The following is a 19,961-nucleotide window of genomic DNA, read 5'->3' on the forward strand; positions in this document are numbered from 1 at the left end:
GGATAAGGCCTTAGTTTAATTAGGAAATATAACTAAAAATATAACATGCCTTACTAAAAACATTACTTGTGTGCATTTTGAGGCAAAACAAAAGGCACTGATGTATTTTAACCCTGAAATGGTCCTCGGTTTTTTGTTTACATTACTGGCCCTTGCGGTCTATATGACCCCAAAATTGGAAGCATAATTGTAAGAAAAATATACATTTTCAATAACAGAAATAATATAACTTTTTTTGTTTACTTCTCATCTATACAATAAAGCTGTGTTTTGAGAGATTTGAAGTACTTTTGTACCCATTTACCACAAAAATCCGCAACTACACCATTAGCTTACATGTGAAATATAGAATTTTTATGAAAAAAATCACTTAAATTATCATCTAAATTTAATTTAAATAGTTTCTGGATATTGATCTAGGTGTTAGGTGTAGAATTCCACCTTTTGCTGGTTAGAGATAAACCTAAAGGAAATTACAGTTTAAGAAAGAAATTGGTTTGACCCGCAGAGGGCCATAGAAAGCCATTCATTTTACTGGATATGGGCAACTGCTCACATCACTACTTTAGTGATACATTTTGTGAATTTATGTATAATAAAACATTAGATAGGACATTAAAAATAAATATAATTTCAATTAGTAAATGTTTTTGTAGTTTTTGATACATTTTGAAATGTCTGTTTTTACAAAATGCTACAGAAATGTGTATGTGTGTGTGTGTGTGAGAGAGAGTGTTTGCGTGAGAGGCAGAGCGTTTGTGTGTGTCTGAATTTACATGTGCGTGCATTAGGTCACACCTGCATTTTTCTGCATTTGTGGCTGATTTTATGTGGCAGTCATACCTGTGTGTGTTTGTGTGAGCGTGTGTTTTTTAAGTTGCATTTGTGCACAAGCAGGCCTTCATTTTTGTGTGGACATTTTCAAATTTATGCTGGATTTATTGATATTTTTACAAATGGAAAAAAAGTTTTTTTTCCCCATTAATTTTCAATTGGGGTCATAGGACCAGATTGGGGTCAAGGACCAGATTAATAAAAACATTTTTACATACCTTCAGAACAACCGAATCAAGCCCAGTTTTTTGTATAGATAGATTATTTAGGAAAGTCACAAAAATGTATACCTCTGAAATGAAGGGAACCACTTTTTTAACTAATGAAATGTCGATTGGGGTCATATAGACCCCAGGGACCAATTGAGGGTTAGGATATGTCAGTACAAGTTGTTTTTGTTTTGGACAGCTCTTACGTTTATTTTAGCCTAGGACTAGTCAAATCCCTGTCCGGGAAACCGCCCCATAAATCTGAGTTGATTAAACAACAGCAAATAATTTTTTTACAGTGTGGGCAATGTTCATAAGTATTCAAACTACACTTAACCTTGAATTTATTCTGTATCTGAGGATCAAAAACATTCAAGTATAATAAAAAATGACATGCATAAAATGTGAGAGGAGGCTTATTCGTTCTCTTTTCATAAGGGTCAGTGTTGGTTTAGCAAACACAAGCAAGCAAATTCATTAAGATTTTAAATGCATTTTGGCCTTTGGGAACAATAATGTTTCCTGCAAGTTCATGAGCAAGAGTTTTTCGCCCCATCAGGACATTAAACACTTAATGATCCAGTAAGCAAGCAATGCAAAAGCTGCGTTCAAAACCCAATACTAGCTTACTGCATACTGCACCCAAAATCCTGGGTTACTTTCAAAACCTTTTAAAACTGTAGGGAAGTTAACCCAGAAAATGTTCACATTTGACCCAACCATGGGTTGAAACAACCCAACATAGGTTTATAGGAAACCTACATACATACGGTCATATCCATACATAACCTTTGACCCTGCTTTACGAACAACTTTGTCTTGAGTTTAATGATCCAAGCTGGACCGAGCCTCAAATGAAGCCTCCTGTATTTATTTCCATTCTAAAAGCTGTTGACTGCTTACATTTCGAGAGAAAAGGGCCATCTGACGTCCCCCTCTGCGCTCAGCTGTCTCTTCTGCTCAACGGATGAGCGTCTGCATTTAACAAGCCTCATTAACCAATCAGAGCCAAGCGGGGTGGGAGAAGACAAAGGACGGGCAATTACCACAACGACTATGATTCACACACTCCATCCTAACAACCCAGAATAGACGACAGAGCAGGGTTCGCATGCATGGGAATTAGTCATGTCGGCTATTTAGATGTACAGCACCGGCGGCGTGTTTGTGTGTGTTAGAGAGAAGCGGAAGGAAGAGAGAATTTAATGACATCTGCGTTAAAACAGCTGTTTTATTTTGATCCCTCGGCTTGTGTTCGTGTTTTAGCTGCTGTGATGTCTCTGATACTAATGAGAAGATAAATGACGGTCGCTGTTATGCTTGTGAAATTGGAAGTGTGTAGTTGTAGTAGTCTAAGTGTTTGTGTTATCTCAGTTGGTAGAGGTTTAGTTGTGTTGGCATTCCAAAGGTCATAGGTTTGATTTGCAGGGAACACACCTACTGACAAAATATATACTTTGTAATGCAGCAGAATAAGGTTTCAAAAAAGGTCTCAAGACCTTCAGTAGAAAGTAACCAGAGCTGTGATTTCAAACGTAACCCACACTTCCCTTTTATGCTTTGAGATAAAGATTGCTTGGAAACAGACATGTGAAGGGTTTTGAAGTGTGTGGGCGCTTATGTGCTTGCTTTTGAAGAAGTCCTGTATGTAATATGTATGATCGCCACACATTTTTAGAGTTTGGCTGCTCGCTCTCTCTCTCTTGCGCGCGCGCGCGCGTGTGTGTGTGACGTGATCTTAGGGGTCTTGATTTCGTATCTCGCCCACTCTAATTACATAAGACAGCCATCTGCTGTCACTCTTATACAGCGCTGAAACACACTTCACAACATTCATGAACCAACACATACAAACTTCACAAACTAAATAGGCAGACAGGTATAGAAATAGACAGAGATACAGACACAGATAGATAGATAGATTGATGTTTAAACAGACAGACCAGAATGAACAGACAGATAGACAGACACAGATAGATAGATTGATTGATAGATAGATTAGAAATAGACTGAGATAGATAGATAGACAGACAGACAGACAGACAGACAGATGGATATAGAAATAGACTGAGATAGACAGACAGACAGACAGACAGACAGACAGGTATAGAAAGAGAATGAGATAGACAGACAAATAAAGACATAGACTAAGACATACAGACAGACAGACAGATGGACAGACAGACAGATATAGAAATAGAATGAGATAGACAGCCAAATAAAGAAATAGACTGAGATAGACAGACAGACAGACAGGTATAGAAAGAGAATGAGATAGACAGACAAATAAAGACATAGACTAAGACATACAGACAGACAGACAGACAGACGGACAGGCAGACAGATATAGAAATAGAATGAGATAGACAGCCAAATAAAGAAACAGACTGAGATAGACAGACAGATATACACTGTAGAAAGAGACTGAGATAGACAGACAAATAAAGAAGTACACTGAGATAGACAGACAGATAGACTGAGATAGACAGACAGATATAGAAATAGACTGAGATATACAGACAAATAGACAGATATAGATATAGAAATAGACTGAGATAGACAGACATATAGACAGATATAGAAATAGACTGAGATAGACAGACAGATATATAATTAGACTGAGATAGATATACAGACAGACAGATATAGAAAGAGACTGAGATAGACAGACAAATAAAGACATAGACTAAGACATACAGACAGACGGACAGACGGACAGATATAGAAATAGAATGAGATAGACAGCCAAATAAAGAAATAGACTGAGATAGACAGACAGACAGACAGACAGACAGACAGACAGACATAGAAATAGACTGAGATAGACAGACAGATATAGAAAGAGACTGAGATAGACAGACAAATAAAGAAATAGACTGAGATAGACAGACAGACAGACAGACAGACAGACATAGAAATAGACTGAGATAGACAGACAGATATAGAAAGAGACTGAGATAGACAGACAAATAAAGAAATACACTGAGATAGACAGACAGATAGACTGAGATAGACAGACAGACATAGAAATAGACTGAGATAGACAGACATATAGACAGATATAGATATAGAAATAGACTGAAATAGACAGACAGATATATACATAGACTGAGATAGATAGACAGACAAACAGAAATAGAAAGAGACTGAGATAGACAGACAAATAAAGAAATAAACTGAGATAGACAGACAGATATAGAAAGAGAATGAGATAGACAGACAAATAAAGAAATAGACTGAGAGAGACAGACGGACGGACGGACGGACGGACAGACAGACAGACAGACAGACAGACAGACAGACAGATATAGAAATAGAACGAGGTAGACAGACAAATAAAGAAATAGACTGAGATAGACAGATAAACAGACAGATATAGAAATAGAGATAGACAGACAGACAGACAAACAGATATAGAAGGAAAATGAGATAGACAGGCAAATAAAGAAATAGACTGAGATAGACAGACAGACAGACAGACAGACAGATATAGAAAGAGAATGAGATAGACAGACAAATAAAGAAATAGACTGAGATAGACAGACAGACAGATATAGAAAGAGAATGAGATAGACAGACAAATAAAGAAATAGACTGAGATAGGCAGACAGACAGACAGATATAGAAAGAGAATGAGATAGACAGGCAAATAAAGAAATAGACTGAGATAGACAGACAGACAGATATAGAAAGAGAATGAGATAGACAGAAAAATAAAGAAATAGACTGAGATAGACAGATAAACAGATATAGAAAGAGAATGAGATAGACAGACAAATAAAGAAATAGACTGAGATAGGCAGACAGACAGACAGATATAGAAAGAGAATGAGATAGACAGACATATAAAGAAATAGATTGAGATAGACAGACAGACAGATATAGAAAGAGAATGAGATAGACAGACAAATAAAGAAATAGACTGAGATAGACAGACAGACAGATATAGAAAGAGAATGAGATAGACAGACAAATAAAGAAATAGACTGAGATAGGCAGACAGACAGACAGATATAGAAAGAGAATGAGATAGACAGGCAAATAAAGAAATAGACTGAGATAGACAGACAGACAGATATAGAAAGAGAATGAGATAGACAGAAAAATAAAGAAATAGACTGAGATAGACAGACAGACAGATATAGAAAGAGAATGAGATAGACAGAAAAATAAAGAAATAGACTGAGACATACAGACAGACAGACAGATATAGAAATAGAGACAGACAGACAGATATAGAAATAGAGACAGACAGACAGACAGACAGACAGACAGATATAGAAAGAGAATGAGATAGACAGGCACAGATATAGAAAGAGAATGAGATAGACAGACAAATAAAGAAATAGACTGAGATAGACAGACAAGACAGATATAGATATAGAAATAGAGACAGACAGACAGACAGACAGACAGATATAGAAATAGAATGAGATAGACAGGCACATAAAGAAATAGACTGAGATAGCCAGACAGACAGACAGATATAGAAAGAGAATGAGATAGACAGACAAATAAAGAAATAGACTGAGATAGGCAGACAGACAGATATAGAAAGAGAATGAGATAGACAGACAAATAAAGAAATAGACTGAGACAGACAGACACACAGACAGACAGACAGATATAGAAATAGAGATAGACAGACAGACAGACAGATATAGAAAGAGAATGAGATAGACAGACAAATAAAGAAATAGTTTGAGATAGACAGACAGACAGATATAGAAAGATAATGAGATAGACAGACAAATAAAGAAATAGACTGAGATAGACAGACAAATAAAGAAATAGACTGAGATAGACAGACAGACAGACAGACAGACAGACAGACAGGCAGACATAGAAATAGAATGAGATAGACAGACAGATTAGAAATAGACAGAGATAGATATAAAGACAGATAAATAGACCAGAATAGACAGACAGACAGATGGACTGAGATAGGTAGATAGACAGACAGAGATAGAAAATGACTGAGATAGATAGCCAGATAGACTGAGACAGACAGACAGACAGACAGATATAGAAATAGATAGACAGACAGACAGAGAAATAGACCAGAATAGACAGACAGACAGATGGATGGACGGAGAGATAGATTATAATTAAGTGAAGTGACCAATTTGCAGAGATCTAGTTGTTAGTAAGTAAGTAGCTCAGCATAATACCACTAACCACTGGCAGGTCTAAATCCACAATCCACTAATGAGTGTACACTGCAGACAGCAAGCCATACATATTACACATGTTTCTATACTGAATACAGCCATTCTTCTTCTGCTATATGTTCAGTCACATGATCATGCTAATGGGGGTGTGTGTGCTGTTGATAGATGAGCCCTGAAGAGATACATTGAAATGATGAAATGCAGTGCAGTACTGCTGACCAGTCTCCTGTTAATGATCTGAGCTGCAGTAATAAACATCTCATACAGAGAGTTTGAGTTGCTGAGATACAGTCGCCATTGTGTCCTTGAGCTTTAGAAATGTGTGCATATGCCTTTGATTCACTATCGTAGAACTGATGAAGAGAAAATAAAATTAGAAACAATACTTACACAACAACAGCATTTCTCAGCAAGGCGACAGTAACCCAGCGCTCATCAATAGGTCTCTTTTCAACCTCCGCACTTACGCATGTAGTGATATTTTCAACACCTGTTATTTTTCACAACAGTGCAGACTACGACAGATGTAGACTTTCAAATTAAGGTGTACGAATAAAATCTGCTGAAATTCGCCTGACAATGAGAAATGTTTTAGTGTGACGCAGAAGCTTTCAAACAGCTGCGGGCGACATCCTTGATGTCAGCCTAGTTTGAATCCTCCACAGAGTGAGATGTATTCAAACGCTGTCCTCCACTTTCTCAACACAGTTTTATTTATATATTTCACGAACGCTGTCGCAAGATTGTCATAACAAGAGCATAGAGAAGGAAGCTAAACGGTGGTTTACAAGACAAGCTGTTGAGATAGTGAAGTACGTGCAATGCTCTCTTCTGAGTCGTTAAAAGGAAATTAAATCCGGATAACAGACTAGTTCCCACTTTCATGATAATTGTGATCTTGTCTGTTATAAAGTCTAATCTAATGATGAGATTTGGAGCATCAAGTCTTTCCCAGTCAATATTAAAGATATATTTTCACAGAATGATGAGTTATGCAAATCAGAAATAAATGACTTTAGCTGGATTTTTACACATTGGTACACAAATATTTTGTATTTACTCACTGAGATATGTATGCATGTTTAAGAAATGAGCATGTACTTTCATTTAAACTTGTGTACCATCCTGTCTGAGCTTTAGCATTTAAGCATTTTTATACCAATCTCACTGCAGCATATTGTATAGTCAGGTGGTCATAAACCTGAAAAAATATGGAGGACCACAAGAGTCATGCAAAATGTAATAAAGAACATCAATATTTAATAACTACCTGGACAATAAAAATAGCAATTAATAGATTTGTTTAAAAATTCATTAATTAATCTATAAATAAATAGACAAATTAAAAAAAAAATCATGTAACATTTTATTTGGCAATAAAAATTGAGATTACAAAAATAACGTAGAAATGAAATATTCATTCACCAATAAATAGTTCAAATCGACACAACAATTCACAAAAACAACATATAAAACACTCAATAAGTTCATCATTTTAAATTGCATTCATAAATTCTTAATTAAATAATGGAATTTCAAATTGTATTTCAAAAAGCGATTTAAAAAGAGAAATAAATAACTGGATTTATAAATTGAACTACAAATACAGGTTTAAATTAGGCATAAAAGGGCATTTCCGTTTAACATTTCTGTTTTCATTTCCCGATGGTTCTCCTTATTCTTTTCGCTATTCGATTTGCTTTTCGTTTTAGCCACTATTTAGCTTTTCCGTGACTCGTTGGGTCCTTGCAAATGGTCAAATGAGAAATGCAAATAAGCTATGGCCAGGTGGATGTAACAAGCTCGCTGATTGGCTCTGGTTGGATTGTACGTCATGTGCAGATTTATAGATCTCGGATGAGGACCCAAAGAGTCACGGAAAAGCTAAATAGAGAGGCTAAAACGAAAAGCGAATCGAATAGCGAAAATAATAAGGAGAATCGTCAGGAAAATGAAAACAGAAATGTTAAACGGAAATGCCCTTTTAAATGCCTAATTTAAACCTGTATTTTTAGTTCAATTTATAAATCTGTTATTTATTTATCTTTTTAAATCGCTTTTTGAAATTCCATTATTTAATTAAGAATTTATAAATGCAATTTAAAATGATGAACTTACTAAGTGTTTTATGTTTTGTTTTTGTAAATAGTTATATTACTTTGAACTGTTTATTAATGGATTAATATTTCATTTTTTAAATTATTTTTATAATCTCACTTTTTATTGCCTAAATGTTACATAATGATTTTTTTGTAACTTCGTCTATTTATTTATAGATCAATTAATGAATTCCTAAACAAATCTATTAATTGCTATTTTTATTGTCCAGGTAGGTACTACATATTGAAGTTCTTTATTACATTTTGCATGACTCTTGTGGTCCTCCATAAAAAATACACAAACACTCAACATCTAATTACATAGCATTAAATCAATCAATAAAGTCACATTAAACCTGTTAAATCTTCAGCACTGCTCAAATCACATTCACCATGCTATGTATTCAAACTGCTTTGGTTATAGTACACAGGAGAAGCGACACAGCATTTAACTTTATTATTCGATTGTATACAAATGTGAAAGGCTATCAGTGAATAAATAATAGCCCAGACAGCAGATGACTCCTGGCCGGATCCGCCAACTTTGGCATGGATCCAATGCGGATCTGTCCCGGAGTCATCTGCTGTCTGGAAACTAACATTTCAGATTTATAATACAGCAGGAGCCAACTGCACCGACTAGACGTAAAATAGTTGGGTCTAAGCACTATGTCGGGCATAAATATGTCCGGCTTTGTGAATTTTTTTGTACACCTGTTGCACAGTCTAATACTTGAACCAGGCGCAGATACCAGTAAAGCCCGATTTATAGTCGTGCGTAAACTCTATGCCGTAGCTACGCCGTAGGTTATCCGTAGCCTGTGCGTAGCCTGACGTGCACCTTGCAAAATTTTTAACAGCGCGTCAATTCTACGCGGCCCGCAAGCGGTGTGATTGGTCCACCAGAACCCCTCCTGTCAGCTACAAAAAAACTTTGCGGTATTTACGTTTGCGACGGTGAAAAACAAAGATGAGCCAAGTTGAGTAGTCATTTAATGCAAACTGCAACAAAAGTCGCTGTTTATTTACTTCCATCATTGCTGGTCTTCTCAAATCATACACAACAAGTTCTTTGACGGTTGCACTGCTACTGTGGTTACATGCGTGGATACTGCCTACCAGCGGTCTGCGCGCGTGTTTGCACGTCGACGCGGAAGACAAAGCAAAAGTATAAATGAAAACCAACGAGGAACCTATGCCGTCGCGGCTACGCCGTAGGACCTACGCACAACTATAACGAGCCCTTAATGCGGGGGTCAATGTATAAACAACCCGCAACTTCGACCGCAAAAAAAAAATATTGTACCCGACCTGCTTTCTGGTCCGCATTTTTAAAAAATAGTAATTGTTTAAAATAGGAAACTTTATTTCAAACGACCCGACCAATCACAACCCAAATATCATTAAAAATATTTTTGGATAACTGTAACTACGGGTAACCACGGGTGACCTCAGGTACCCGCTCATTTTGTATCAACCCGCATAGACGGTGCGCGTCCCCGGGTATGCGGTTAACTGCATTGATAGTTAAGACACAAATCGCGTCGCTATGGTTACAAACTCAGTTAATAGATGACAAATGAGAGCTTTCCCTCCTCTCACACATGTACAAGTGCCCTGTCCCCAAGATGCGTGCATCATGTGTAGACCCATCAAATCTGCAAATAAACGAAAGCCTTTCCCGTTTATACAAAAGGTAATCATTTGACGATTCATTGTGAATTAAAGGTGCACTGTGTAGATTTTGTCGGCATTTAGTGGTGAGATTGCGAATTGCAACCAACAGACCAGTCCACCGCTCAACCCGCCTTTCGAAGCACTTAGAAAAGCTACAGTTGCTGCCACAGGACAAACATGTCATTTCAACATAGCAGTTTGTCCGTATAGGGCTACTGTAGAAATAAGGCAGTGCAAGGTGGCGACTTCCATGTAAGGGGACCTGCATTGTATGTAGATAAAAACGGCTCATTCTAAGATAATTAAAACATAATGGTTCATTATGTAAGGTCTTTATACACCACTGAAAACATAGTTATGTAGATTATAATGCATTTCTGTCAATAGATCATTCCTAAAATTTACGTCTACCTTTAACTAAACGTAAGATTTAGTCTTAGATGTGCGCTACGCTGAAATGGTGCAACAGGTGTAAATTTAAAGCGCATTGATTTCTTACGACCGGGTGTACACACAGCTGGTGCAACCAGCCCCAGGTGCTTTAAAGATGCTTTAGAAAAACACCCAGACAGCAGATGACCAGACCGGGGGCCTCATTTATAAACTGATGCGTAGAAAATGTCCTAAATTTGATCTTACGATCATTTCTCAAAAGTGCGTATGTGAGATTCATAAAACAAATGTGCGCACAGGAAACGCGGGTGTAGATTTTAAATCTATAAATCGCAAATGATCTTGAACTTGTGTGCAGCTGAGCAGTTTCAGATCTCCGCCTTTAAACGCTGGCTAATTAATGTCATTGACATATAAAAGAGCGTCTGTAAATGTTTAAAACCTTTTCGAGCAGCAAGAATTGCTTATTTGAAAAAACTTGCAGCAATCAGACAATTAAAATGTGGGTATGTCTGCTTAGACCCTGATGTGGCACTAAGCACTTTTCCAAGTCAAAGACAGTATTTAGAAATATTGACTTTGCCGTGGATTTTTGCATACGTATGCTTTATAAATGAGGCCCCTGAACTGCTGACTTTGGCGTGGATCTGGCCTGGAGTCGTCTGCTGTCTGGGACTTTTGTTCACCATAAATAACCTGTTGTGAAACAGAAAGCTCCTTCAGATGTTAAAGATTCTTTATATAAAAAGTTTTTCTAAGCGCCTTTATTTTTATAAATAATAGATCACATGGCCTATATTTGGTCGTTTTCCTGTTTGAAGTTTGACAGATGTGGTCACTATGAATTGTCTGGAAACTGAAAGATTTTAACGTTTCTCCTCTTGTGTTCCACAAAAACACATTTTTTTTATTTTTCACGTTTTTTTAATAATGTAAGATGTCATACTACACCACAATGGTTTTCATGTCAAGAAAAAGGGAAAATGTTTTTATACAGCTTTAAACATTTTCTCACATTTTAATTTTGCAAGAAACAATTCAAATATCAACAAATGTCATAAAATCATCTGCAGTATCACGTCAATGTTGATCCACATTCTAATAAATCTCTACGTCAGAGAATTAGAAAACACAGTCCCAATATAGATATACAGAGAAAAATAAAACCAACCACTTGAAAGGCAAGAACACAAAAATGGTCAGCACTTAAAGATGGAGTCACAGAGTTCATAGTGGCGTTTATGAACCTTCATTCAGGTCTGAATTCATCAAGCGGTTATTCTGAGATTAAAAATTCAATTAACCGATAAGAGTAATGAAAGTGTTTTAATGTCCAGAGACAGTTCAGCCCAATACGCTTCAATCTCAACAATTCATCTCTTCAGAACATAAAGCCAAGTTTTGTACTTCAAACTCTACTCGTGTCTGGTTTAGTCCACACGAAACCACAGAGATATAAATTGTAAACATTAATATGAATTTACTGTAGACATTCAATCAAGAGCTCCAAATCTACCACATTTTTAAGTCATTATTTTATGAACCCATTTCCCATTTAATAAACAGAAAGAGGGAGATCCCACGGTAGATTTATTAACAGGGCTTTTCTAGCATTGTCGCAAAATGAAATCAAAGTTATTCCTGACAAACCTCAGCTGAATCAGTTTTCTGAATAATCTCTCTGGCTGTGTTACATTTGTAGTATAGCTCAACACTGAAGCCTATTACCGATTGACATTTACGTTAGGTATCAATTGTAATATAAAATAGTTTCATGGTTCATTACAGCCCTGATATGCTATATGCTATAAAAAGGGAGAAAAAAAACTTGTAGTTTAGGGATAACGCTGCATTCATTGGGCTGAACAAAGTGAACCCCCCAAGCAAAATGACTATTTTTAACGTTCAGCCCATAGTAAACGCAATGTGACTTTATATCAGCCTTCTGTTCATCTTAAACTGTGTCTATACTGGAAGTGGCCGATGTCACAGCACATCGTGACAAATAAATGATTAGACACTTTACTTCTGAATGTTCACAGATCCAAGACCAACTATTTGTAAGACCGAGGCTTATAGATTAGCAACCAGTGTTGTAGTCGAGTCCAACCTGAGTCTAAGTCAAAACCAGAGATCTAAGTCTCTATCTTACACCCGGCGCAATGCAGCGCAATGCGCGACGCAAGTGTCTTTTGCTAGTTTCCACCCTGCGCAATTATCATTTTCACGTTTAGCGCCACGTTGTTTAAATAGCAAATGCATTTGCGCTCCCTTTTGCGCCCATGGGTGTTCTGTTCTAAAAACGAGGTGTGTTCAGGTGCATTGTTGGCACGTTGCTATTTTGAGGCAACTAAAATAGACAACGCCATTGACCAACTAAAACCAGGTCTAAAGTCAATGGCGCAATGTGTTTTATGTTATTTACTGAGCACATTAGAAATATGCGCATATAAACGGGACGACAACGCGAGTTTGCTTATCACAAAAACGCTTTTAAATATGAAAGATTAAAGGATTGAATGTAAAAGATTATTATTGAGTCTCTTGGACATAAATGAGGACCGATTATGAGACATTAGGTAGCGCAAAGAGCTGCTTCACCTGTAGCCTGGTAAGTAAATAAATGCTTTGCTTTAAACAAATGCATCTGTTTTTAAATGTTTTTTTAAATGCTACCATACGGATTTATTGTATATGATGACTCTGTACCTGAAAATATGGTGAGATGAGAAACATTTTAAGTAATGCTTAAAAAAACTGACGCTGTCCAAGTGCTGAAACGTGCGGAGAGACGTTTTTTAATTCTTTATTTCCAGTTTGTTACAAATAAAGTATTTTTACAGTACAAACCTTTTCTTACATACTTGTAAATTATTTTTTGATGATATTTTATAGCCATACATTTAAAGCAATTAAAAGCCTGCTTTTTTTACTTCCATGACTGAAAGAAAACGTGTTTTAAAGGTTTTAATAAACAAAATAATAATTTCAGTGAAAAACAACACAATTATTTAACATTAAACTTAAACTGGGGATCTTCTTCCTCCGCTTAATTTTTCAGTTTACAAAGTCCGTCATCTAAATAGGGGTTAGACATAGCGCCAGAGCAACTGGCCTTTAAAGGGGATGAGAGCTGAGACGCTCATTGGTTTATTGCAGGTTACGCCCAAAATACTCCCAACCCTTTTCGAACCATTTTTCCCCTCGTTAAACTAGCAAAAGTGGATTCGGACACGCCCATTTAGACGTTGCGCTGTGCGCTTTAGACAATGCGCTTAAATCGTTAAAATAGGGCCCCTAGTGTCGAGTCTGGACATCAAGACTGAGTCGGACACTTGATCTCTGGACTCGGGTTGGACTTGACTAAAACACTGTACAACACTTAACAATAGGTGCATGACCTTGTATCCGACTTTATTTTCAAAATAGTTGTCATTATAGTATTGCTACATTATACAGAAAAATAATAAAATACGATTTAAATAAGTTGGCCATCACAAGCTGGCTTTAATATAATGTATATATCGCAGAATTTAAATCTATGGGGTGTTCATTATTTTAACATCACACAATCCACTGCGAAGAAAGACGTCTCTTTCACAGCAAGATTTTTTTAATATAGTAAAAAAACATTTTTCTGATGTAACACAAAAGCGAACGGTCTGATGCTTGTGTGCTTTGTGTATGCGTATAGTTTGTATTGCTTCGAGTCTGGTATATGTGTAATAATATATTTGTTATATATATATATATATATATAAAAGAATATTCATCACCATAAAAACGATCATTGTTACGAAAAACACACATGTCGTCCCTCCCCCTTTGGCACTAAAAGCTCTATTACAATAAATATTAAATTTTTAGTTTTTCTCTTTTTAAATATAATTGCTAGCCTCACATTCATGTAAGCACGGTCTGTACACGAGGGCATGTAAGAAAAGACATCTTTAAGGTTACCTGTCCTCATGTTATCTGTGTAAAATGCTGAGATTGTTTCGCTTTAACAATCCGTAACTGTTAAAACTTTACTAGACTTGTTGCTGTACGCATGCCCTTGATATTTACACAATCAATAGAAATGACTAGTTGATATTATTAACTATGATCCCGATGACATATGATAGGCTGAAATGTTGTCAAAAGCCCTTCTGCTAGTGAAAACAGCATTTAAAGTCAACATGAAACATTTGTGTGATGTGATTATTATTATATCTCATACTGACATGCGCTGATGAATTGTTTGCAATAACACCAGGATTGTGTATTAAGTAAACAGGGTCCATTTTTATTTCATGTTGACTTCAATAATTGGACTGAAGTATTATTCACTAAATGATTGGATTTGATAGTAGTTAAAAACAGATCTTGTGGATTATTGTTGCTCATTACTGAACCACAGTGAAACAGTTTAAACTGGGTGATAAGATGTAACTATCATGTTTTTTGTGAGTTAGTCTTTCATTCACTAGTTTGCTGTAGTGTAATGTACCAAAAAAGTACCATGGTTAGTATTACTTAACCATGCCATTCTTTGAGGTACCTTGATATACTTTGGCATTACCGTCTGATACCATCATTGTACCATGGTACTGCCACAGTACATTCAGATGAGATAGATACAGGGTTTGGTCCCACGATCCAAATCAAAACACAAAAACTGTAAATCACATGAAAACTAAGGTCATGTTTACCCCAAAATCAAAAACAAATGTATTTTCAAGAAAGTATTTTTAAGACCAGGCACTACCGTTATATTTTTTGCATTTTCATGAATTTAATTTTTTAATTGTTTAGTAAAACAATTTAATATGTTATTGATTTTTTTTGTAAGAATAAGAATGTTTTACCAGGGGCGGTACCTAGACCCTTTTTAGGGGGGCTTCAGCTACCCTGTCCAGGGTTTCCCAAAGAAAATTTGTTAGTTAAGGTGGTAGGGTTGGGTGAGGGGCAGGTCCAGGGGGCGTGGCAATCAAAAGGACGGGGCGTACGCGTTATGATGAAAATGAAAATATTTTTATTTAAAACACTCAAATAAAACTTAATTTTGAAGAAAGTATGACAGAAAATAAACACATAGATTATTAATGAATGAAAGGCTTTTAACAGATACCTCTAACCAAAATAGATACGTGATGAAGTGAAACTAAATGGTTAATAAACACAAACTGAAGCAGATGTTGTAGAACGTCTGGTGAACGATGATAGATAGCACAAAAATTGTAAAAGCACGTGAAACCTAGCAGGTTGCTCAAACAACAAAATCACCAGCTAACTTTCTTCTGCAAGAACTATTTACTAATACAATAACAGGCTAAAATAAACTCAAAACATAAGTCCGCTTACAGTTCTCACTGACACGTGTTTTATCAACTGGCTATCCTCCAGACATGACGGACCACGGCTTTATCTCATTTTGGCCGGGTGGCACCCGTGCCCGCTCACGGTGTGAAGAGCGTCTGCGCTTTTCTCCGAGATGCACCTGACGGCCTTTTTTGCAGCAAATTTTAGTTAAGGCGGTAGAGTTTCCCAGCTTAGGTGGGCCGCCCGAACTGAAAAGTGCTGCGGGAAACCCTGCTGTCTGTCATCTTAGCCACCATAAATAATTTTTAGCCAAATTCTAAAATAAAATAATTCTCTTAAACTATCAAATATATTTTTCAGTTTTATTTATTTGTAAAAATTATTTATTTGAAAATAATAATGAAAATAACGCAAAATGCAGGACATTTCGATGATAAAAAATAACAAGTTTATGAGACGTAAATCGCGCAAGCTAAAAAATGTCAACTTTGCCGGATATTCACACCGCGTAAACCAATCAGGAGCTTGCTGTAGTAGTGACGTGATTATGACTTAGCGGGCGGAGGCAGAAATACGAAATAACAATGGAGGACAAAATCATTGCCGCTGTATGTGGACACCCGGAGCTGTACGACACATCTTCGTACTTTTATAGAAACATAAAAAAGGATCTTGTTTGGAGTGAGTTACAATCTGGTAAGTTGTAAAAAACACTCTTTACTCAATTTCAGGTAATATATATTGAGACTACAAGCTAGCTAAAGTTGTCTAAATTTCACACGCAAATGGCGCAAATTTCACACTTGAATGAAGCGAGTTAACTCAAATTGTTCAAGTGTCCAACTATGCGCGATTTATTTGTTTCATTCGCGTGTGGTGTGAACGCACAGTTAGAGTTTTGCTTACCATTACTTACGTTATTAAGATAAATAAAAAATCATAAGGGCTTGGAACTGTATGGAGCAGTAATATATGTAGCCTATATGACTTTATTACCAATAATACTGGTCCCAATTTATAAAATGGCATCACAATGCTCTCTTCACATCATCACTGAGGGCTAAACCCCCCTAACTGTGCGTTCACACCAGTGAGAGCGTCAAAGTGGCCGGAAGTCATTAATTTTCCGTGAGAGCACTCGGCGCGGGGCGTCAAGTACGGTGTGAGTGTCGAGATGAGTTGAAATCAGCTCAACTTTTTGGTAATGAGCTATGAGGCGGTTTGACGGCAACCAATCGGAAGTTGGAAACATTCGGCGGCTACCAATCGGAAGGCGGAAACATTTGTCGGCAACCAATCAAAGCGTCCACTACACTTTTACTTTAGCATCGTTGACAGGGCAGCCAGAGCTTTTTTGACGCTCTCGCCGGTGGCGGTGTGAACACACACTAAGAACGGAATCCTAGAACCGCCCCTAAATTTAAATTTTTTGCATTGGCAGATGGTTTTATCCAATCGACTTGCAGTGCATTACAAGCTATACATTTTTTATGAGCATGTGTTTTCTTTGGGTTCGAACCAATTACTTTTGCACTGCTAATGCAATGCTCTACCACTGAGCTATACAGGAGTATTTTTGCATTCATTTAATAATGGTTGTCATTGTGCAGTGCAAAAAAATATTTTGATGTTGGGGTAAAAAGGAGACATCATGACCTGTTTCTGTGAGATTCATCCATCAGTTTGATCCCCAGTAAAGACAGACAGACGTGAAGAAGGTTAAGACTGAAAACAACGGCGCTGTCAGAATCTCTCAAACCTGCGTCTGTTTGTACTGACACATCAAACAGAGCACTTTGAGTAAAGATACAGAAATCTCCAGGGACATCACCTCAGACTCTTTCATTATTCCAACAGTGTGCGTGTGTGATTATTCAACATGTAATTATACAAGCTTTTCCCTTTTCTAGTCTTTATCCAGCCCTTTATAATTTACTGTTTGCTTGTACACTGGGAACGTCCCTGCGACACAGGTGGATTTTCACACGAGCTCGTCCACCTTCGGGGACACACCAACACGTCCTCGTCGAAACAGCACTAATTAGATGAAAGCCATGTTTGTTTAAGGCCACTACAATACAGACCAACAGGACTCCAAACTACGAACGATAACACACCTTTGTGATTCTACTGCAGGTCTGATGTTGGAGATTTTTCTCCGTAAGGTTTCGCCTTCGGTCCAAAAGTGAGAACATGTAAACACACACACATCGAAGCGCTGACTCCCGTTTGTCTCCGTCTACGTTTATTACGGCAGACTTGTTCTTATATAGTTCTCTTGTCGGTCCTATAATGAAGAGGAACTCTGGCTGTAGTGTCGGAGCACTAGGCACTCGTATTTAGGTGTAGGGACAGTTTCGACATCCGAACCGCTGCCAGACCCGGTTGAGTCCCTGAAGGGGGAGGGCGGGGTCAGTGGCAGCAGTTCGTCAAGCTCCGGCTGAAAAGATGGAGACTCGGGCCGCCCCGATGCCGCGGCCACTGTGAGCTCCTTCCCACTGGACGTAGGCGAAGATTTGATCCGCAATGAGGGGCAGGGCGGGACAGGACGACTTACGTTAGACTCCACCGGTGGGAGGGGCTGAACCTCTGCGTATGTTGTCATGGTAGTCGGCATGGAAATTTCTCGTGAGAGTCGGTACGCCGGAGGACAACAGGGATCCAGCGCGGAGGAGTGAGCGTGCGCGGAAGCGCTGGTGGGTAGACCCGCGGTACTCCCCGGTGGAGAATTTGTGAGCATCATGCTATTGAGCTCACTAATGTTGGCTGTGAAACGGTTAACCACGCAGCTGATCTGCTCCATCAGCGAACCCTGCGATGCACTTCCGCGGGTTACGTTACCGCGGTGCGAAGGTTGACACATGTACGTGGAGACGCTCATGACCTGCGCGTCGCCCGCTGCGTTCTGCGCTAAAGTCATGCTGGCTCTCTGGGTCACAGTGCTGATGGGCGATGGCGTCTGAGGAGGGTACCCGATTGGATAGCGCTCCTCCGTCTCTCTGACCTCATAGAGCATTTTGTTGTTACTGTTTTCGGTGTTAATGTCCATCCCACCGCAATATCGCCCTTCTGAGGTCTTGGAGAATGGTTTGATGACGGCGGTCTGGTTGCTCTCGCGTTTCTTGATGTGGAAGGAGAGACGCTGCCACAGGTGGCTTCCTTTGGAACTGCGCTCATTCTGAGCCCAAGTCACTGACTTTCCATTAGAGCTGCAATCAGATTGAAATATTTATATTAGAGATGCACCAATATATCAGCAAATAATTGATCGATAAAAGCTATTTTTCACACTATTGAGTCTAAAAACAGCCAGTAGTCATAGCTGATATATACTGTCAATCAAAAGAGAACAAGAAAATGCAATGAATTTGAGCTCTGTGTATAGAAAATGTAAAGTAACTACATTAGTTTAATGTTCAATATTAATGGTCTTTATACAAATTAACTCTTTCCCCCACATTAACGACTTACTGCATGTTGGCGGTAAAACGGTTAACCACACAGCTGTTCTGCTCCTTCAGCGAACCCTGTGATGTTTCTGCGGTGCGGTATACGTTTCCGCTGTGTGGTATAGTTAACTCGTCAATTAAGAGAAAACCCTTCCCTGCCAATGACGAGCGTTTCAGCCAATCACAGCACTGGGGCTAGATATCGAGCCTTCCCCCAGCTTCTGGCAGTTCGAGCTCACCGTTGGTCAGGTGAGTAGCGCAGATATGGTAAGATAGGAATGTGACTGTTTTTGAATTCAGCTCAAAATGTTTCGAGCGTTTAAGTGACGTGTTTCCGTGTTTTCACGTGTCCGTGGCACGACTTTCTTTTTCGTGCCAGTATCACGTACTGGTTACTCAATTTGTTTTCCTTTTTTCAAACCATTGTCGCTTAGCATTGGGGTTAGATTTGTGGTTTTTGACTGATTTTTAAACTGTTTTCACTTGGGGTTGGGGTTAGAGTTGAGTTAGGGTGAGGATGTCATTTTATGTAACAGAAAGTCGTTCTAACCCCAATCCCAAGCGACAATAGTAAGAAAATAGGTAACCAATACGTGAAACTGGCACAAAAAAGAATGTCGTGCCACGGACACGTGAAAACGCGGAAACATTTCGAGCTGAATTCAAAAACAGTCACATTCCTATCTTACCATAGCTGCGCTTCTCACCTGACCAACGGTGAGCTCGAACTGCCAAAAGCTGGTGGAAGGCTCGATATCTAGCCCCAGTGCTGTGATTGGCTGAAACACTCGGGGCACGGGAGCTGCCTTGAAGGCTTAGTTGAGG

At 38.1% G+C, this 19,961-nt stretch overlaps 1 protein-coding gene across 2 annotated transcripts in view; it reads right to left on the bottom strand.

The window, feature by feature from the left end:
- Positions 1 to 11,369: 11,369 nt before the first annotated feature.
- The window catches only part of grm5b (glutamate receptor, metabotropic 5b), a 73,857-nt gene continuing 65,265 nt past the window's right edge, over positions 11,370 to 19,961 (bottom strand). For both annotated transcript variants that reach the window (XM_055197478.2, XM_055197477.2), the window contains exon 9: positions 11,370 to 18,896. In XM_055197478.2, the coding sequence (XP_055053453.2) occupies positions 17,975 to 18,896 (922 nt within the window). In that variant the 3' untranslated portion in view covers positions 11,370 to 17,974. The remainder of the gene's footprint in view (positions 18,897 to 19,961) is intronic.

Source organism: Misgurnus anguillicaudatus, chromosome 24 (assembly GCF_027580225.2).
Source record: "Misgurnus anguillicaudatus chromosome 24, ASM2758022v2, whole genome shotgun sequence".
Lineage (NCBI taxonomy): Eukaryota > Metazoa > Chordata > Actinopteri > Cypriniformes > Cobitidae > Misgurnus > Misgurnus anguillicaudatus.